At 41.9% G+C, this 22683-nt stretch overlaps 1 protein-coding gene across 3 annotated transcripts in view; it reads right to left on the minus strand.

The window, feature by feature from the left end:
- Positions 1–1526: 1526 nt before the first annotated feature.
- Positions 1527–22683, minus strand: part of PRDM10 (PR/SET domain 10) — a 96012-nt gene continuing 74855 nt past the window's right edge. For all 3 annotated transcript variants that reach the window (XM_068240378.1, XM_068240377.1, XM_068240379.1), the window contains exons 14-23: positions 16778–16933; positions 15766–15945; positions 15569–15679; positions 15279–15479; positions 11772–11903; positions 11423–11593; positions 9727–9867; positions 4753–4903; positions 2722–2828; positions 1527–2641 (exon numbers count right to left, since the gene is read on the minus strand). In XM_068240378.1, coding sequence (XP_068096479.1) covers positions 2456–2641; positions 2722–2828; positions 4753–4903; positions 9727–9867; positions 11423–11593; positions 11772–11903; positions 15279–15479; positions 15569–15679; positions 15766–15945; positions 16778–16933 — 1536 coding nt within the window. In that variant the 3' untranslated portion in view covers positions 1527–2455. The remainder of the gene's footprint in view (positions 2642–2721; positions 2829–4752; positions 4904–9726; positions 9868–11422; positions 11594–11771; positions 11904–15278; positions 15480–15568; positions 15680–15765; positions 15946–16777; positions 16934–22683) is intronic.

Below are 22683 nucleotides of genomic sequence, written 5' to 3' on the forward strand. Positions count from 1 at the left end.
GATAAATTTTTTTTGACATTTCTTAAAATCTGTTTGGGCCTATGGATCAATGCTATGTTTGGAGGAGGAAGAACAAGGCCGATGAAGAAAAGAACACCTTGCCTACTGTGAAGCATGGCGGGGGGGGGGGGGGGGGGGGTCAATCATGCTTTGGGGCTGTTTTGCTTCTGCAGGTACAGGGAAGCTTCTGCGTGTGCAAGGTACCATGAATTCTCTTCAGTACCAGGAGATATTGGAAGAAAATGTGATGCAGTCCGTCACAAACCTGAGGCTTGGGAGACATTGGACCTTTCAACAGGACAATGATCCCAAGCATACCTCCAAGTCCACTAGAGCAGGGGTCTCTAACTCGTGGCCCGCGGGCCATTTGCGGCCCTCGGTACAATATTTTGTGACCCGCGCCGGCAAAAACAAAAGAGACACGGGAGCAAACTATTTTACCTTATAGTTCGCTTCAGTGCTCCCAAGTAATCCGCCGCATCCCCGCCGCTAAACGAGGGATGCAGAGCCCTCAAATCTCCCGGGCAAACATCCATGACTGCGCTGAGGGGCAGAGCTTCCAGCTGTACCTCTGCCCCTCCTGACGTCAATCGCCGCACGGATCGCCGCCTCTCCCCGCCCCTCTCTGTGAAGGAAGAGTGAGAGGGGCGGGCAGAGGCGGCGATCCGCCGCAATTGACGTCAGGAGGGGCAGAGCTGAAGCTGAAAGCTCTGCCCCTTCCAGGAAATGCCGGCGGGCGATTTAGGGGCTCTGCAGCCCTCATTTTGCGGCGGGGACACGGCGGATTACTTGTAAAGGGAGCACTGAAGCGAACTATAAGGTAGGACACTTCATGTTCAGAAGAAATAGTTAAAACTGTTATTAATGACATTTGAGAACTTTTTTTGTGAAATCCCTTATGCAGCCCAGCCTCATCCTGACTTTGCTTCCTGCGGCCCCCAGGTAAATTGACTATGAGACCCCTGCACTAGAGAATGGTTGCAGATTAAAGGATGGAACATTTTGGAGTGGCCATTGCAGTCACCAGACTTAAATCCGATTGAGAACCTGTAGTGGGACTTACAGAAAGCAGTTGCAGCGCGCAAGCCTAAGAATGTGACTGAACTGGAGGCTTTTGCCCATGAAGAATGGGCTAAGATACCCGTAGATCGCTGCAAGACACTTGTGTCAAGCTATGCTTCACGTTTAAAAGCTGTTATAACTGGAAAAGGATGTTGTACTAAGAATGAATTTCAATTGAGAGTTGAATAAAATTGATAATGATGTGAGCACAGAAAAGACATTTGTGGTTATTTCATTATAAATTTTATGTTATATTTGTCTGACTTACAAGTGTCTCTTTGATTTAATTGTAAACAAGATGACTGGAATGATCAAAATCAATGATCAATGTCAAACTGGCCAAAACACTAAATTTTCAATAATTTTGAACACAACTGTATATATATATATATATATATATATATATATATATATATATATATATATATATATATATTGAACTCCACAATGATAAACGAGAGAACAATGGAGAAGTCTTTTGTTTTATTTCAGAAGAGGACACGGTATTTCGTGTGGTCCTGAAATGAATGGTCCGGTGAGGTCTGTCTTCACAGTATGTCGCACTTTGGGTTAGAGCTCCAAGGCTGGCAATTAGTTAGCAATATTTACAAGTACGGAAATGCAAGACGGGATGCGTCAAAAGAACCACAAACGTATTTACAGTCTTCTAATGAAATAACTCTGAGACACAGTGTGCAAAGTCCACCACACTGAAAATAAATAATCAGGAATTAAGAGGATGTTGAGGGAATTAAATTAGGGTTATATAACTCTTAAAATTCAGCTTTTATCTGCTCAATTCTAAAAAAAAAAAAAAGACAACCGAGAATGCAGAAAAAGAAGTCTGCATTAAAAACAAAAAAGTACAATTCAAACAAAATATGAATGTGAATCCAGTATATCCCAAAGAACACAATGAAACATTTTGAATTCCAGATTCTGAGGACTAATGCCTCTGTAGAAAACACGTGTGGTCAAACCACACAAATGAGTTCACTAATTATCCATTCAGTCCAAAAAGGGGATTTGTGCATCCGTGGAAACACTTGAGGGAGTAGTTCAGCCTTTGTCCATTAAGTAATGTCACTCTTCAGCTGAGCAAGTTACTACCACCAACAGCAGTTATTTTCTTAAGAGCCGACAGATGAACGGAATTAACGCAAGCCAAGTTTAATGACCATTTACAACAGGTTCACAAAGTTTTTCAGAAAACCCCTGAAATTTTAATGCCCGGTGCCATGTTTTCTGAATCCATGTAACCGCTGCTACTGATTCCAAACACTTGCATCAACTTTAATGTGGTGAATCAGGAGGTCAGACATCTCACAAATTGTGCGGCCAATTAAACGCAGGTCAGCAGGATATTATTATATGGATTCAGCCTTGGTTCATATTAAGGTTTGGCAATATGCACCTCACTGCTTCCATTCATGTTGGCAGCAATTATATACTGTGCAGTCTGTGATGCATTAGCAGCCGCTTGCTCTAAGTGCTCTGAGTTTGTGGAGACATCTTCTGTTAAAGTGGAATTCTTCTTAATCTCAAGATCACTCTGGCCTTCTGATATGACGTAATGCGCCTGAGGAGAGAGGTAGGTAGTTTGTGATTATATGGAAACTGGAGATATGAACAAGAGTCTATGAACAGTACAGTCCTTACCTGTATTGCTTTGACTTGACCACCAGTGACAGCACTTCCAGGGGTGGCCACTGTTGCCTCGGTTATTACATACTGCCCCTGTGGTAACATCATCTGGATCTCAGAGGCTGCCAGGAAGAGAAGAGACAGCAGTTATATTGAAATATAACATATTTAAACTGTTCAATAGTCTACAGGTAGCAGGTGTCATTACAAAATGCTAAGTGTGAAGGACAGTAAGCAACAAATAATTTATGCTCTAAACATTTGAAAGGAGAAATCTTTTTTAGCTGGACCTTACATTATCTTTGCTCTTTACACTTGTCTGCTAAAGGAAATCTAATGCTGGGAATACACAATGAGATTTTTCAGCAGATTTACTGTCCGATCGATTTTCCAAACGTTTTTCCGATCGTTTTTCTGATCGATTTCCATTCACTTCTATGAGAAATCAATCAGAAAAACTATCGTAAGTCATATCTGACATGTCGGAAGTTATCTATCAAACCATCTATCTGCCATCGAAAGTCAAATCGGACATGTCGGAAATTATCTATTGAACCATATATCTGCCAAAAAATCTCAGCATGAAAGAGTTTAAAAAGATAAGGGTGCCTTTTATGCTAATATTTTCTCTCACTCCCTCTTATTCTGCTACCCATGAATGTGATCATTAAGAATATGTAATATGCAAATCCCAAGAAAAACAGCAAATTGGACTGAACAACTACTGGAATTTTCACTTACTTGCACCTTTGGCATAAATTGTAAATAACATCCTCTAGGACAGGGGTGCCAAACTCAAATACAAAGTGGGCCGAAATTGTACACTTGGGACCTAGTCGCAGGCCAACCTCAATGTCTACTGGCCACCTTCCTCCCTTATAACGTTCTCTGGTGTCTAGTGGTCCTCCCTCCCCTATACAGTTCCCTGGGGTCTAGAGACCCCCACCCTCCCCTTTACAGTTTTAGTGCTTTTCCGCTACCTCCCCCATATGGTTTTCCTGGTGTTCTAGGGGTTCACCTCCAATGAAAAGATGGACTAGTTCAAACCCTGTCACTTCTGTCAGATTTCTACTGCCTACTGTAAGTGACTGCAACATAGGAGAAAAGTAATTTATGGCTCATTTTACTCTGGAAAAAAATGTACTTCTTATTTGTATATGTTTGCATATACTTTAAATTTTACAGGTTTTTTTTGCTGTAGTGCCCCTTTAATGCAAAGTGGGGAAACAACTTGAAGGCCAAATTTAATGGGTCTGAGGGCCAAATTTGGCCCACGGGCCGGCGTTTAACATGTATGCTCTAGGAGAATTTTATTAACTTCCCTGCACTGAGTGACACTACAAAGCAGGAAGCAGTGTGATGTTTTTCACCACAATGGGCATAATTCTCAAAGCGTTTTCACCTTATCAATGTTACACTTTTAAGCTTCCAAAGCACAAAAATATAATATAATTAAGGTCAGAAAAATTATATTGAAATTAAATTACCGAAATCAGAAACAACTTACTTTGAGTGATTATTTTGCTTGTAAATGTGCTGAATCTTTATTTTTATCAATTAGGTGATAAATAGAACCTTTATGAGAAGTTTTGTGAATAGAGCCCTATATGGCAGTGCAGCTTGTTTCATATGTTTCCCTCTACACTGCACAGACTGTGTGGAAAGAAATGCATCAGACCACCCCTTTCAGCTTCACTTTCTGACCCCTTTCCTGTCAGAATTCACAGGCTGAATTTTTACATCTCAGTCTGTAGTACCTACAAATCAGAAAAAAAAACACTGTAAATTAGCGGCTTCCTAATAATTGAAAGGGAAATGCTTAACTCAGTCATCGCAGATAGACTGGATAAATGACACTATTGTATACTGGATGTCCAAAGTCTCAAATCTTTCCCTAATTTGACTAAATGATGGCTATGCTCATCGCATGATTTTTCTACAAAATACCAGGTGCATGATGGCAGGTGTCACATGCTAAAAAAAGCAGCAAAGCAGTACAGTAGTAGTTAAGTATGCTATCTTTATTTTAACATCATGCAGACTTACGGTAGCCACGGAAAGAGTTCCAGCCACTGGAAAGGTAGGCATGCTGTACTGTAGAGTTGGTCTGTGTTTGAGACGTGGGGGTTTGCATCTGTGAAGGGCTTAAGTCCTGACTAGGTTCCTGGGAAGAGGGGCTAAGAGGCTGACCCCCAACCTGAATAAGAACAGGAGTAAAACCATAAGTAACAGGTAGTCAAGTCTATGAGAACTTGAGTAGAAGCATGCGATCAGTTTGATCTGGTCACAGATTTGTGAGGCTCTGATTAGATGGTCACAATCGTGCTAAAGCAGAAAGTAATAACAGCAAATCATAACTTTTCAAATCTGGCAAAAGATTTTACATACAGGTATGAAAAGTCCATACTTTTTTGACATATTTCAAAATACATGTATTTGATCTCATAAAGGAATTATGATAAAACAAATATTATGCACAATTTACAAATTTATAGCCCAATGCATTATTTAAAGGACAACTATCGTGAAAAAGTAGGCAGTTAAAGGGGCACTATGGCTAAATTCTTCATTTTAAGTCCCTTTAACATAAATATTTGTAGCAATGTTAATGACATGTATTGTGGCTGATAAAAAGGATTTTTTACACTGCCAGTACACATATATACCTAAGGAGTCGCGTCTGGAAGATTTACTCTGCTGACGCCGATCAGCATAATCCATTGTATGGGCTGGTGCACACCAGAGCGGTTCTGGAGCGTTTTTAACCACTTAAGCCCTCGGTCGTTTTTACTTTATGCATCCGAGCAATGTTCGCCTCCCATTCATTAGCCTATAACTTTATCACTACTTATCACCATGAACTGATCTATATTTAGTTTTTTCCGCCACCAATTAGGCTTTCTTTGGGTGGTACATTTTGCTAAGAGCTACCTTACTGTAAATGCATTTTAACAGTAAGAATAAGAAAAAAAACTGAAAAAATTCATTATTTCTCAGTTTTCGGCCATTATAGTTTTAAAATAATACATGCCTCCATAATTAAAACCCACGTATTGTATTTGCCCACTTGTCCCGGTTATTACACCGTTTAAATTATTTCCCTATCACAATGTATGGCGACAATATTTTATTTGGAAACAAAAGAGCATTTTTTCCGTTTTGCATCCATCACTATTTACAAGCTTATAAAAAAAATAGAAATATTTCATCTTTACATAGATATTTAAAACATTTAGATCCTTAGGTAAATATTTGTGTTGGTTTTTTTTTTATTATTATTAAACATTTTATGTGGGTATCTTTGGAAGGGTGGGATGTAAATATATGTGTATTTTTTTTTTACATTTTTACAAGGACCTAGTTGTCTCCCCTATATAGAACCTGCCATAGGCACACCACAGGGCTTAAACGATTAACTTAATTTTACACGTAAAGAACGCTCTCGCTTTATGCTGCAATGGACCCAGGTTGTACACGGTACCAACAGCCATCTGCCTGCACGACTTACAATGTCTGCATCTATGGTTTCCTGTGGCAATGCCCCATTTACCCAGTTCTCTCTCCCCAGAGACTTAAACTCACTTCTGCAAAGTAAATATACAATAGTGGGTGCTCTTCTGAAGGAGAACAGAGGGCCCTCCTCTACTAGGGGCTTCAAAATAGGGTTAGACATAGCAGTATGCCTGAACATGTCTTAAAGTGGACCTGAACTCAGAACATCCTCTCTGCTCTAAAAGATGCGCAACAGCATAAAAACCTTTTAAAAAAACATTTCTTTGTTACAACTGAAACAAATCCTGCAATAAATCTGCACTGTTTCTATTTCCTGCTTTCATAGAAGCAGACATGTTAATATATAGTGCTTTCAAATTACCTTATCTGCTGTGGCAGTCATGTGACACAGGGGAGAGATCAGATTACAACTTGCAATTAGACACAAATGAGGGGGAATTAGACAGGCTAAACTCTCTAGATACATACAGGGTGTATTTCTCTAGGTTTTCCTTCTGTCCTGAGCAAAAGTTCAGGTCCACTTTAATGGGAATATCTGAGGGTTTCTTTAGTTTTAATAAAGTGGCCCGATCTTGCTTACAGGGCCTTCTTAAAAAGACAATGAAGTCTCTTTTTTACCTTATTTTCGTATGCAGCCGTCTTCAGCATATAATTCTAAACTGATTTGCTGCATTCCAGCGGCAGAACGAGTTACTTATGGCCCATAAATAGCCCAGCAAAGTTCCAGGATCCGCATATTTTTGCTTTCTGGTAGAGGCAGAGCTGTATGCAGTAGCTCTGCCTCTACTCCAGTCAATCTCCGCCTCTCCCCGCCCCTCTCAGTCTTCTTTCACTGAGAGGGGTGGGGAGAGGCGGAGATTAACTGGAGAAGAGGCAGAGCTACAGCGCACAGCTCTGCCTCTACCAGGCTGCAAAGTCTGCGACTTGCAAAGTTGTGGAACTTTGCTGGGCTATTTCTGGGCCATAAATAACAGGGATGCTGCGAATCAGCTTAGAATCTAATGCGGAAGATGGCTGCATAAGAAAATAAGGTAAAAAAGAGTCTTCAGTGTCTCTTTTAAGGCCTCCCAAGTTCCTCGGCTTGAACATGGAAGTTACTTTAGTTTTTATATACTGTTTAAAGAGACTATGTAGCCTCCGAAAATTACCCTTTTTTTTAGCCAGCCTTGTTAAGCAACAATGTACTAGCTGAGCTGCCGCTATCCTGCGGCAAAACGAGGCTTTAATCACCCCCAAATGCCAGGGGCAAATTGTGGGGCTCCTTTCTGTTGGAGGCAGAGCTTTCAGCTGCAGCTCTTCCTCCATTCACGTCTATCTCCCACGGATCTCTGCCTCCTCCCGCCCCTCTCAGTCTTTCTTCAGAGCTGAGACGAGTGAGTAAAACGGCCAGAGAACCTTGCCTTTTATAAAGGGGGGGGGGGGGCTCCAGGAGTGAGTGTAGTCTGATTGGCGACAATGGGCCTGCTGACTGTGAAGAGGAGGGAGGGGAGGAGGAGAGGAGATTACACTTCCTGATTGATGTATACACATGCAAGAGGTTGTAAAGCAGTTTAGGCCTGCAATTAAACATTCAATGTGATTTCTGACCTTAAAAAAGTGGTTTGCGTCAAATCTAGTTTTTTTTTACAGAGACTTTTGACGTGTATCCCACTCAACCATGTCTCCGTCCAGGTATTAGATCCCTTGAAACATCTTTTCCATCATTTTTCTGGCCAGCATAATTTTTTCTAAATTTACAAGTTCGCCTCTCTATTGAAGTCTATTGCGGTTCGCGAAAGTTCGCGCGAACCGAACTTTTGCGGTAGGTTTGCGAACCGAAAATCCGAGGTTCGTCCCATCTCTATACATTAGTGCTTAAAGGGGTACTTTCGCGAAAAAGTAGGCAGTTAAAAAATGTGACAGATGACAGATTTTGGGCCAGTCCATCTTTTTAAGGCCGATTCTCAGGGCTTTCTTTGTTTTTAACAGCATTTCCTGAACAGCAGTTGCAAAATGTAACTGACATAATAGTGTGCAAGTGATTAGGGAGGCCGGCTGGTATCTTGCTATTTTGGCAGTTAAACTGTTGTTCAGGAAATGCTGTTGAAAACAAAGAAAGCCCTGAGAATCCCCCTTAAAAAGATGGACTGGCTCAAAACCTGTCATCTGTCACATTTTTTAACTGCCTACTTTTTTTCGCGAAAGAACCCCTTTAACAAGACTGGCTAATAAAAAGGGTCATTTTCAGAGGCTTCAGAGTATCTTTAAGGCCCGGTTCACATTAGCGGTTGTTTGCCAAACGGACCGGATGACCTGACCGGATCCGGATCGGAACCGTACGGTTCTGATCCGGATCCGATCCGGATCCGGTCAGGTTGCATCAGGTGGTAATCAGGATGCGATCCGGATCCGTTTGGCAAAGTCACGTAAAAAAAAAAAAAAATGTTGGGGTCTGGGAGGTCAGCAGAAGGGGGACCTGTGGAATCAGGCCCTCTGCTGTTTAGCACTCACCTCCACCTGCGACATGCTGCCAACATCTCCGGATCCGGATCCAGCTGTGCTGCTCCACTCCAAAATGCTTGCCCACGTGTCCCCAGCCAATATCGCCGCAACAATCCGCATAGGAAGTGGGGTAGAACATCCGGATTTCTCAGCCAGTGTGTTGTGCGGCCTCCGGTTCCCATTGGTTTGTATTGGCCGGATGGTGCAGTCCGGCTCCGCCCCGGATACGGCTGCCGGAGGGGCCGGATGAAAAAATAGCGCATGTTGGAACGGAGGCCGGAGTCCGGATCCGGCCCGGATCCGGTCCGGCTCCGGTTCTGCAGAACGGACCCATGTGAACGGACGCATAGGCTTTAATTGCTATGCCGTGCGTCCGTTCCGTCCGTTCTGCAGGCGGTGCGGCTCCGGCACGGCGATTCCGGAGGGCCACCGCAAGTGTGAACCGGGCCTAAAGAGACACTGAAGCGAAAAAAAAAATATGATATAGTGAATTGGTTGTGTACTATGAATAATTACTAGAAGATTAGCAGCAAACAAAATATTCTCATATTTTTATTTTCAGGTATATAGTGTTTTTTCTAACATCGCATCATTCTCTAATATGTGCAGATTACACAACACTCTGCATTCAAAATGATTCTTTCAGAGCAGTCTGTGAACTAATGACCTCTCCTCTGGCAGAAAAAAGTAAATAGTTCAATAACAGTTGAGATAATAAAAGTCAGAAAACAGTCCTCTCCACGACTTTGAAAGTCGTAGAGCTTAATGGCTTTTTTGCATAGAGATAACAACTGGAGTTTCTTAACTCTTCCTGTACTGGAAACAATTAGACTGATGTATCTGATCTTAATGTTTTATTTCTTAGCTATACTACACATACAAATCATAATATCATAATTTTTTTTTCGCTTCAGTGTCTCTTTAAATGAAGATACAATATTGGCATGTCTACATTTGTGAAGAGAAAACTTTACACGGGATGTAATTCATTTTCATAGTATTGTACTTCAGAAAGAACTAATTTACCTGAGAGGTTGCCTGGGTCCCGGAGGCAGATTCAGCCACCTGTATATGCTGCACTTGGATGGCATGTTGAGTGAAGCCTTGGGTCTCATGTAATTGTGCCATGTCCACTGTAGAGTGTTGAGACTGGTGAGGTGATGGGGCCTGAGAACAGAAAATGTATCAGTGCCTTGTAATAGCATATTGAGCACACATTACCACCAATCCCCTCAACAAGAAATTTCCATGCCTCTTTTTTTGTAACAAAAGTGGATGTAAGGTGGGACCACAGCATATAAACAGATTTTTCTATATTAGTTTTAGAGGGGATGAAGAAGGGTCTTAAAAGAATACTGTAGGGGGGGTCGTCAGGGGAAAATAAGTTGAAGTTACCCGGGGCTTCTAATGGTCCCCAGCAGACATCATGTGCCTGCGCAGCCGCTCACCGATGCTCTGGCCCTGCCTCCGGTTCACTTCTGGAATTTCAGACTTTAAAGTCTGAGAACCACTGTGCCTGCATTGATGCTTCCTCAGTCGCGCTGATGTCACCAGGAGTGTACTGCGCAGATACAGACAATACTGGGCCTGTGCAGTACGCTCCTGGTGACGTCAGCGGGAGCGAGGACATGGCAACGCATGCGCAGTGGTTTGCAGACTTTAAAGTGTGAATTTCCAGAAGAGATCCGGAGGCGGGGCCGGAGCATCGGTGAATGGCTGTGCGGGCACAGGATATTTGCGGGGGGACCATTAGAAGCCCCGGGAAAGTTCAACTCATTTTCCCCTTTTATCTCCCTCTAGTTTAAAAGCGGTTCCAGTCCCTACTGGAAAGGTTTCGTCTCACCTCTTGCTGTATCACCTGAGATAGAGCATGAGGAAAAATCTTTTAACAGAAATATTTCTTCACTTCCTGTTTTCTCAGTTACAGAAAGTGGATGTCTTCTTAACTAAAAGACACTAATGACATTAAAAGGCTAAGGGCCTGTTTCCACTAGCCGCATATTCGCATCGCAACAAAACTGAAACCAATGCATGCCAATGGTGTAGTTTTCATTGAATACAATTTTTTTTATTTGCAATATAACCTGGGGAAATTATGGATGGCATGCTACAGATTTCCGCAGCACACATTAGATTCCCCTTAGCAACCAGTGACAGCCGCATCCGGACTTCCGGAAGACAACCAGAACACACCTGTGGCTGGATGCGACTGCATCCAGGTAGTAGAAATGGGCCCTTACAGAACTTTTCATTTTTCCCTATTCTATTTAAATGAAAACATGGTTTTGACTGAGTTACATAACATCCCCCTAAGCAGGGGCGTAGCAATAGGGGTTGCAGAGGTTGCGACCGCATCGGGGCCCTTGGGCCAGAGGGGCCCCAAAGGGCCCTCCCTCAACTGCAGTATTAGCTCTCTATTGGTCCTGTGCTCATAATAATCACTTCTATAGATACTTTGAATAGTGGTAATTATTAACACACTGTTTCCCATCCCCTTCTTGCACCTCTTACACTGTAGTTGTCATTGGAAGGTTCTGGTGAGTCATATCAATTGCTATGTATAGAGTGCTTAGGGGGGCCCCCATTGTAAAACTTGCATCGGGGCCCACAGATCCTTAGCTACGCCACTGCCCCTAAGTAATCACTTCAAAACAAACGTATCAGGTTTACATTGTTAATCCATAGTTCAAATGATAGTAAAACTTCTCCAGAAGAATTTTACCTGGGCAACCTGAACCACCTGCAGCTGTATGTGCTGCGACTGCTGCATACCAGCTGTAGCCTGTGATACTGGGATGTACTGGATCCGCTGAAAGTCACCCTGTGCAGTTCGATATTCTGTGGTCAGAGTCTGCGACAGTTCAGTCATCGCCTGTGTTAAGAGATCTGTTGTCTGTGGGTGACAATGATCAAGTTAGAAAAGGCTGAGTAAACATAATGCTGCTTAAATGTATACTAAAGGAAACAAAAAAAGTGCACTTGTCAAGTACAGAAAACAGCCTAAATATTAAACAATGGGCAAGTCTATGGCCACTTCTGCTTTACAGAGGTGAAAGGCACCAAATACTTACCACCACAGTTTCACCACTCGTGCCATCAGCTGTAAGAACTGTAGGGGTTGTGCTGATCATTGCAGTCTGTGCTGTGATGGGCAAAAGAGCAAATTCTGGATGTTTCTTGCGTATGTGTTGAACCATTTTTGTCTAATAAGGATGAGAAAAAAAGATTGAAAGTGGTTTAGATAAAAGGGTCTGTGCTAAGATTAAAAACACCACGGCATTATAATCTCTGCTTTGATCATCTTGGTACAATTGCTGTTGGCATCGTGCTTTTCTCCTCCAATGTTTTTTTTAGCGTTGCAAGTGAATATTTTTTTCTATTTCAGGTACAAGTATATGCACGTGCATGTTTGTCTTTTGAGTAAAGCTGGCCACATGTATGGTACCTGTACTTAAAGGAACATTGCCAGCTGGAAAACCAAGAAATATTCTCTTTAAAATGCTTGATGCATGCACAACTTATAACCTCCTGTCACCTGACATGGCAACAGGCTAAACTTAAAGTGAACCAGAGGTGAGCGTATTATGGAGGCTGTAATATTTATTTCCTTTTAATGTGTTCCAGAGACGGCACACTACAAAGTTTTTTTTACTTACCCGGGGCTTCCTCCAGCCCCATTAGCACGGATGCGTCACTCGCCATCCTCCCGCGGCCATCTATTTAGCGACACTCAGCCCCGGTATCTGGCTCAGTGACGTCAGCCGGGGATTTCTGCGCATGCGCAGGAGGTCCGTACATGTGCAGAAGAGCCCGGCTGACCTAGACTGGAGCTAACTGAGCCAGTTACCAGGGCTGATGGCGGACGAACGGAGGATGGCGAAGGACGCATCCATGCTTATGGGGCTGGAGGAAGCCCCGGGTAAGTAAAAAAAACCTTTGTAGTGCGACATCTCTGGGTTTCTTTAAGCTATACTAGTTGCCTGGCCATCCTGCTGATGCTCTGCCTCTAATACTTTCAGCCATAGACCCTAAACAAGCATGCAGCAAATCAGGTGTTTCTGACAAAATTGTCAAATCTAACACGATTAGCTGCATGCTTATTTCTGGTGTTATTTAGGCACTAATGCAGCCGAATAGATCAGGAGGGTTGCCAGGCATCTGGTATTGTTTAAAAAGAAACAAATATAGCAGCCTTCATATCACTCTCACCTCGGATCACTATAAACACAGGTCAAAGTTGAAACATGCTGGCTTTATTATTATTATAAACAATAAAAAAAGAAAGGAAAGCATTGATCATGTTTTGCACACACACATACATGCCCTCTTTTCCCTGAAATTAATCCCCTGAAAGTAAGCCATAACAGGAATTTTGAGCATGCTCGAAATGTAAGCCCTACCCCGAATGTAAGCCCTAGCTGCAGTAAGGGGAAAAACTATTCAGCGAGTGCAGTGATCGTCCCAATAACAGAGCCATGGTCCCGCCTACAAGATCATCGGCTCCAGTAGAAACACAAGTTTCTGTACTTTTTCCCCATAGGCTGAATTTCGGGGACACAGCAGTATAAAGCTGGGGGAAGAAGAGGATTAGAGGGACATCGCAGGACACTGGCGACAGCGCGGCATGGAGCTAGGGGTAAGAGGAGGATGCAGGGGGACATTGGAGGACACAGGGAACACCAGGAGGACATATGGTTACATTGGACATATGAGTTTAGGGGATAGAGAAGGACAGGGTACAGAGGGGGACACCAGGAGGACACTAAAGGTCAAAAGGGGGACACAAGAGGTGGATCCAGCAGAGGAAAAGGGGGCAAAGTGGGGAAGGCAGGAGGACACACAGCACAGGAACTTGTGTGTTCATAGAAATATAACACATCCACTGAAAATAAGCCCTATTACAACATTTGGAGCAAAAATTAAGACACGGTCTTATTTCCGGGGAAATACGGCACATGCACCTTTAGTCCTAGCATTCACGGTCTCATCTTAACTTCTGATCCAGTCAATGATCTGATCAAATAACTGAATTGACTGAGAATCAGATTGGAATTATGCTGCTAACTAAATAGAAGCAACCAATAAACTGGACAGGACTATTTGAAGACCCAAACAGTCACTGATCAGGACATTGTTTGGAAAAGTTGATTAGCGCGTGACTAAAAGTCACGTCATACATGTATTGATTTTGCAGATCAATGGACCATCCCATTTGATAATTTTATATAACGGGATGAAAACTTGTGTCACATGGATGCCCAATCAATGACCCAGCCGACTTCGGGCCCAAATCAGTCTAATGTATCGATTGGGCATGCTGGAAAATCTCATTCCAATGTGGTTAAGCAGGTGAGCAGGTGAGCTCCAGTAACGGAGTACGATCGCTACGACCGACAAAGCCGCTGTCCCCCTAAATGTTAATGTGATCCCCCCGATACCAGTGCATTAAAATCTTACCTATTCCAGCTGCTCCTGCTTCCCCACTTACGCCCCACGTGGTTTCCTGCATACAGGACATGGCGAATGTATGACAAACACACGCAACATACTATACCCAGCAACCACACGGGATGCTAATAGGGAAGCAGGAGCAGCTGTACATTTGCAGCAGCGTAACAGGGCTGATTCCTGAGAGTGTTCATGCTGAAATTCATCAGGAATTGGCCTGCAATGCATGGACAGCCAACAGATCTCTCTCTGATCAGATTCAGAGAGAGATCTGTCTCTTGGTTGATCTGTGAAGGAAACTGATCATTTGTATGTGTTTTCTGCTCCCCTCCCTTCCCTGAATGGCAATACCTTCTGACAAGACTTTACTACATTGAGACAGAGGTTTGCTTTCAACTGGGCATCTAGGGTGTATTTTTTCAGGGCACTTACAGGAGAAGAGTTGTGCCAGTGCAGTGGGAGGTTGTACACAGTTTTCTTACATAAAGGAAATTAAGAGAGAGCTGTTACCTTATATAAAGAAATTCAATGTCAGAAATTGCAGTCCATCAGAGTGGGGATGGGGAGACAGGCACATAAGTAATGGCCCGATTTCACATAAGAACTGACACCAATGCAATTTCAATGGGATTGTTTCCATTGAATGTGTTTTTTGTTGTTGTTTTTTGTCTGATACCCAAAAGATTTGGACAGCCTACTGCATTTTTCTGCATACCACACTACGTCGCATCAGAATCATGCATAATAATTTTCAAAGGCACTACATGTGAAATGCGAAAATTTGCATACTTTTTTTAAAGGAAGCCAAGAAGAAGGAAATTGTCATATACGGTACGCATGCAAATTTTCACACATAAAATGCAAGCCTGCAGTGGAAATGGGCGCTAAGAGATTGGATGATATAGCTTAGAATGATATACTGTAGAAATCTTCATGAGTTCTTGGCTAATCTTCATGTCTAGAACTAGATTTAGTGGATTGTATAAAATGTTTTATAAGGCTAGTGTGGTGCAGCTTTGAACTGTGATAATTAAGTGAAATCTTGGGACTGAACTCCGCATACAGTATGCTCTGCTGACAAGCTGCATGCGCAACCATTTTTTAAAAAAAAAAAAATGTAATCGTCTCACCTTACTGCTATATTGTTTGGCACAGTGTGGACAGCAGACAGGTGGCGTTGCTATTGTGCCTGTCAGCTGAGTGTGAGTACTAAGCATGGGATCAGGCTCGCCAGGACCAGCTGGCCGTAATTTCCGGATACTAGGAGGAAGCTCTGCTCCTGGGTGATTCTTTAAAATGTGTGCTTTCCTCTTGCTTGCACTTTTGTAGACCTGCCAAAAGAACATTAGTTCAGTAATGATATTTTAGCACAGGCTCATTAGAGGACAATCACTAATGCAGGCTGAATGAGTTGTCTCACCTTCTCACAGTACTGGCAGTAATAATCGCGATTGGGTTTGATAATGGGAAGAGTTAGCTCTGGGACCTCTTCAATCTTCATTTCTGGATGTCGCTTGGACAAGTGATTGACCTGAAGTAAAAGAGTGTCAAGATAAGTAGAAAATGGATATCTAAGAATGCTAACACGGTGGCCATGAACATAGCTTTTCTTTTTACCAGCATGCCTCTCCTCCGGAATCCCATCATGCACAATCGACACTTGAACATAAAGCTTTCGTAGTCTGTGGAAGCAAGACGTGGCTTGAAGGCCTTTGTGCGGCCAGTGCGATCTGTCTTCTTTGCCTCTCTCTCTGGATTGTGCATCCGCTGCATGTGTTCCCTCAGCTTGTCTTTTCTCTATAAAACAGGTCCAATTTATTAGAAGACATCTTCCTATGTAATTCCACCCTATTAGATAACATGAAAAGTCTTAAATGTAAAGCTGTATTTTATTGTGCTGCTCATATGACAACCTTGTACCAAAGAACAAATTCAGTGGTGAAGAGTTCAAGGGGTCAATTGACTTTTAAAGTAAAATGGGCACCTCCACTGACTACATGACATACAGAAGCATTCCCTGAGCTTGTGCCACCAGGAAGAGTGAAGGATCACTGATCACACTGGTCAGACAGTAAATCCATGCAGATTCAGAGTCTGTCCACAAATTGGGCATACTCATAGAACATGGGTGACACGTCTGTTGTGGCCCCTAGGAAGCGCTGCCTTAATTATGAGCCATAAAAGCCTAGGAATATAACAAAACCAAAATAATTTTAAACCTTTTTTTCTCAGTCTTTTTCTTTATTAGCGTTAAAAACCAATATCAAACATCTCAATAATCGCATTTCAACAGACCGTATATTGGAGGTATTCAGATTCAACTACACATTTGTGATCACAAACAAGTAGTAATATAAATATTGTATACACATAATTCCGAGACGCACATTATTCAACGTTTAAACAGGATTATGCAAATATAGTATGCAGTTTGAAAATAAACCAATCAAATCCCAGCGAGGTGGAATTTGATTTAATCCATTTTCAAGCTGCATAAATTTACATAATCTTGCATCAACTCGGAATTATTTGCATTTCATTGACCATCCCCAAATATAAACAGAAAAGAGATGAATTAGAGATGGTATCTTTCACTCAATTAGCAGAAGAAAAGGAGGCAGTGTCTCACCTTGAACTGTTTCCCGCATGTAGAACAGAGAAAGTCTTTGCGATCAGAGTGTCTCAGCATGTGCAGACGTAATTTATCTGGCCGGCAAAAGGCCTTATCGCACTCTGTGCACTGGTAAATCTTTTCTGAATGAAAGCTTCGGACATGCTTCTTAACCTGGAGGATACAGACCAAGAAAAAAATATATATATATTATGTTTTTTTGCTTATATATTTCCTCCAAATTGTGATCTAATTAAGTATTACAGTAGAAAGCATGTGTTAGTAAGCAACAAGATTTCACTGTAGCATAGCAATAGATTTTTTTAGGATGTTGTGAGCTCTATCAAGAGCTGAGTGCTCTAGCCCCGTTGTTTTGTATCTACTGTTGGGGAGGCTACTGGATTGTCTGCCAAAATGCATAGGCCAGAAAATGGGGTATCGTCTTACCACAATAGCAACCAGCAATTCAAGTTTGGTAAACGATTGTATTCTAAACAAGACCTAAGCCCTAAACTTAAAATTGTTTGGTTTTGGCAAGCTGTCTTTATGCTCCTTTGGCTTGCAGTCACTTGTGGAGAACAATCTCTCATTGAAATTCCTTCAGAGAAAAATATCATTTGTTTTACTGTGAGATTCAACTCCCTGCTAGATAACTTGATATATAGAAACTACAGCCTTTAATAACATCCAGTATAATGAGCTGTTATGGCAAGAAGTATGGTCCTTAAATTGGTCCTGAACTCTTGCACAGGACACAAGGAAAACAGAAAGAAATGCACCCTGTGTGTTTTTAGAGAGAAGAGCCTAATTCTCCCCATCTTCAAGTAATCACAAGTGTAATCTAATCTCTGTGTCAGCACAGAAATTCGACAGTCCTCAGCAGACACAAGTAATATGTAAACACAGGATGTTAACCTTTTTGTCTGAAGGCAGGAGTTATGCTGGGTACACATGTTGCGATTTCCCGCTCGATTCGCGGGATCGATCATTTCCGACATGTTAAGTATGCAAAATCGACGGCTGTATCGATCGAAACCCGATCGAACATGTTGGAAATAATCGATCCTGCGGATCGAGCAGGAAATCACAACGTGTGTACCTAGCATTAGACACACTGCAGATTTATTGCAGTAGTTCTGTATCAAAGAAATGGTTTTTTCAAAGGTTATTTTGGCTGACTGTTACTTATCTTTTAGAGCAGAGAGAAAGTTCTGAGTTCAGGTCCGCTTTAAAATTTCACACATTAACAAGAGAAATTGCTTTTTACCAATTTATAAGTCTGAGGCCAGCTTCACACTGCAGATTGGCAGTGCGGCAACATTAGTACGCTCTAATCCCTATCTGGCATCTGGCCAAACAGGAAGTGATGTTAATTTCCTGTTCGGCAATCTGTGCATGCGCGGCGTAGATAACTGGGGCGAGTTTTTAAAATGTATGTGCATTATAGACTTACATGACTTCCGTGGGGATGCTCCTTTGGGGTTGTTGGTCTGGGGGGATGTAGGGACGCTCCACTGGGGGTGGGGGTCTGCGGGGACACAAGTGTAAGCAGGCTGGAGAGGGAGGGTTTCTTACTCAGGCTTCCATCTTCCTGTTGCATCCCACACCGCGTCAAGTGACTACTACGTTTCTTCCCCCTGGGTTGGAGGAGGAAGCATGGTAGTCACGTGACGCAACCTGGGACGCAATTGCAGGAAGACGGAGGCCTGGGTAAGTGAACCCTCCCTCACCGCCTGCTCATTGGAAGACCAGAGTGCCAATGGAGTGAAAGCGGATCCGTTCAACCGGTGATCAGATCAATTTTTACGGATCCGTTTACCAGTGTGAACAAGCCTTATGGATCTGGTGAAGTGGAGACCAGATCCACTTGGCTTGAAAATCCAGTGTGAAATGGCCCTAGGCCAGGCTAAAGTCAATTTGCAGTTTAACTGCACACCTTTATTTAACACTTTTACAGCAAAAAAAAAGAAAGTGACACCAGACTAGATGTTAGTAGGCCTAGTACCTTATGTACCCATGTTTATCTCCTCATGTCACATGTCAAGTGTTCACCCCTGAGCTGTTCGACTCCGATCCACTCACCAAAGCGCTGCCTGTACCATTTTTGGGACGATTTGCCTCAATGGAAGGTATGGGGAAATCGCAAAATGCTTGAAAAAGCGCTTTGTATAGCAATTTCCCCAGCACTTTTAAGAATAAATACACTGTATTTATTCTTTTCCGGGTCAAAGAGTTCACTTTCTGACTGACGTCAGTAAGTGAAAAAAACAAATCGCTCTGTAAAAGAGCTTTTACAAAAAAATCGTAGCATGCAGGTAAGCGCTAAAAAAAAAAAAAAAAAAAATAAAAAAAAAAAAATCACTCACAAAACGCTGGCGTCAGCGATTGTGAATGTAGATGTGAACAAAGCCTAAAAGGAGGGAAAGTAAGGATGCATAGAAGTACTCTTATTGGTCTCAAAGTGCAGACCCAATATCCTACTCACATGTTAGAGAATCGCATTGTGTAAAAGGGCAGGGGAGCGATCAAATGCAGTGTGTGTGTGGGTGCGCGTGTGTGTATGTGTGTGTGTGGGGGGGGGGGGGGGGGGCGTGTGTTATAAAGTGCATCAGGAATGGGGGCACATTAGCAGACAGAAATGCAAAGGTGGACTAGACACTTCCTCAGCAATGGTACTCGAGAGCCTGGAGCCTAGAAGAAAGCAAGATTTTTGCCGATGAGTATTGTCAGGTCCCTGTTGATTTTGGCACAAGTGGTTGAAGTGGGCTCTCCCAGGGCATGCAGTATAAGTGACCAGAGGTCTTGACCCTTCACCAGAACAACCCGCAATGGATGATGGGCTGTCACCCAAACCCAAAGAACCTTGAAGGTAGAAAAAAGGTACAGACTCCAATTCATCATATATTTAAACTGTATATACAGTATTTAGCTATAACAATTGAATTACCGGTATTAAGTGAACACCCCCCTCCCCATTTTTACCATTGCTAAATGTCTGAGTTTTCTTAAATAAAAAAAAAAAAAAGGCCAGAATGGTATAGCTATATGCTTGCTTTAGACAGAGACTTAAAAGGTTAAGGTTGGCATATATATATATATATATATATATATATATATATATATATATATATATATATATATATATATATATATATATATATATATATATATATATATATACAGGACCAACATAACCTAAAGATCTGGCATGTCAGATCTTTAGTGACATACTCCTATTCCAACTCAACCTTCTCGCTGGAAGATGTTCTGTCAACTATCAAATGCCGTCCCTCCTGCACACATCTCTTTATGCACTGCGTGTGCTGAAACCGCGCATGCATAGCAAATGTTCAAGTATAGTCAAAAATACAAAGATTGGCCAGCGCACCAGACTCTGTCACAAGCCATCCTTTATTCCATCATCAGCGATAAAGCAATCCAACAATTTTCACAGCAACACACGTCACTAACCTCATGGCTAGCGACACTTTTGTACAGCACTTGGCACGACTTTCACATGTGCCATTATAAAACTTGGTTTACAATAGGTCTGCTGACCTTCATCTTTGACGTAATGCGCAGTAGACACAAACGATTTGGATAAAGCCAGCAATTATTTTCTATGGGCTGGTTCACACAAATTTATTTTTTCTCTGTTTTTGATGAACATATTTGATGATATGATTTGTTCAGACAGCAGATCGCTATTTATCTGCAACCATTCCAGCAGATCTTGCAATGGACTACAGCACATGTACAACACATAAGTACAATATAAACAAGGTACCACCTGCTGTAGTGTGAACTAGGTCTTACTATTTGATTTGCTCTTATGTTGTTCAGTTCATGATAATTCATGCCACTTAAAGAATACCCGAAGTGACATGTAGCATGATAAGATAGACATGTGTTGGTACAGTGCCTAGCACACAAATAACTATGCTGTGTTCCCTTTTTTCTCTCTCTGCCTGAAAGAGTTAAATATCAGGTATGAAAGTGGCTGAATCAGTCCTGACAGGAAGTGACTACAGTGTGAACCTCACTGATAAGAAATTCCCCTTTTTACCTCTTTCTTGCTCTCAGAAGCCATTTTCTGCCAGGAAAGTGTTTTATAGTTGGCATTTCTTATCAGTGAGGGTCACACTGTAGGCACTTCCTGTCTGAGTCAGGACTGAGTCAGCCACTTGCATACCTGATATTTAACTCTTTCAGGCAGAGAAAGAAAAAAAGGAACACAGCAATAAAGGAAAAGGGAAAAAAAGGAATGCAGCATAGATTTGTGTGTGCTAAGTACTGCACATACATACACATGTCTTTCTCATTATGTCACTTCGGGTATTTTTTAAAGCATCAGTCAGTGACAAGCAATTCCTATTAAAACACCAGTCAGCACTGGCATGTGTTAAATGCTTCAAGAGCAAAATTGTGTCTGGAATGCATTTATACATAATCATGGCATAATGACATTAAATAGGACATCAAATATATGTGTCAATGGTACAACAAGTAAGTTTAGCCACACCATGGAGTACATTAACTTATATAAAGGGTACATAATAATCATGTTAATAATTTGTATAGCGCTTTTCTCCTGTTGGACTCAAATTGCTCAAGAGCTGCAGCCACTAAGGGCGCACTCAAGGGGCCACCCTGCAGTGTTAAGAAGTTTTGCCCAAGGACTTCTTACTGAATAATTAGGAAACTCTGGTCTAAAGGCATTTTTATGTGCCAGAGCAGGAAAATCAGTCACTCATATTGGCACAAAACATCTGCAGAAATCATGGACAGGAAAAAAACATAATCAGATGAGCAAACCTAAATTACTTGCTTTAATAAAAGGTATCAGCACCAAAATAAAAAGTTACATTAACTGATGCAACGCATTCAAAAGCTCTTACTGCTGCTCATTGTTTCAGGGTCCTTCCGATCCTCCATTCTGCCTGGCTTTAATATTTGACTGCATGGGCAGTCGAATCCACTTATGGTGACCATACATGGTACAATTTTTTTCATCCAATCCTACCATTTCTATTTAGTATAAGGCTAAATTAGGTGAATATACTCAAAGGATAATTTAGGCAGTTCCCTTATATTACACAGAAATGGTAAGATTGGATTAAACAAATTGTACCATGTATGGGCACCATTAGAAGCACATTTGCCATGTGGAAGCACATAAACACTAAGTATGTGTGAGTTCAGATTCGCATATCCAGTAAAAGGTAGCACATATGCCCGAAGGAAAGATGATGGACACAACTGCTTATTTTCACTGGGCATGTGCAGTTCATTATACACACATGCTCAGTTCAAATTCACTACTTCCTGACCCCAGGGAACTTCAAGTACGACATAAATATAGAAAGAGGCAGATCGGATAACAGGAATGACCCTGAATGCAATGAGCATTAGTAAGGGCTTTGCCTCACCAGTTATTTCATTTTAATGTTTTATTCCAATTCAGGTTTGGTTTAAAACATGTTACTATTGCCAGATTATTAATTTGGAAGTTGCCATACTTCAATGAGAAATAAACAGGGCTATATAGACAAAATTGTGTAACCACAGTTTCCTAAATCATTATGCATATCAGCTCCCCTTTCCTCCTGTGCAGAATACCATAAGTATTGCAAATTTGCCAAGGTATAAATTCCTTCTTTTGTACCTTAAAATAATGGTTACATGACCTAAGATCAGCTTTTCACAACCAATGTATAGATCTAGTAGGCGTGTTGCTGCTTTAATAGGATATACTACGTAAGATATGGCTAATAGTAGACCTCTTCCAGGTCTACCCTGACATTTCTGGGTGGTATGTTAATTCTCTACCCCAGCCTGCTATGTCAGTCCAAGAGGCATTGATGGGCAGGTTAGAAGAGTATGAAAAGTTTAGGATAGGCCTTTTCATAAAAACAAATGTGTAC

Source organism: Hyperolius riggenbachi, chromosome 6 (assembly GCF_040937935.1).
Source record: "Hyperolius riggenbachi isolate aHypRig1 chromosome 6, aHypRig1.pri, whole genome shotgun sequence".
In the NCBI taxonomy this organism is placed as follows: domain Eukaryota; kingdom Metazoa; phylum Chordata; class Amphibia; order Anura; family Hyperoliidae; genus Hyperolius; species Hyperolius riggenbachi.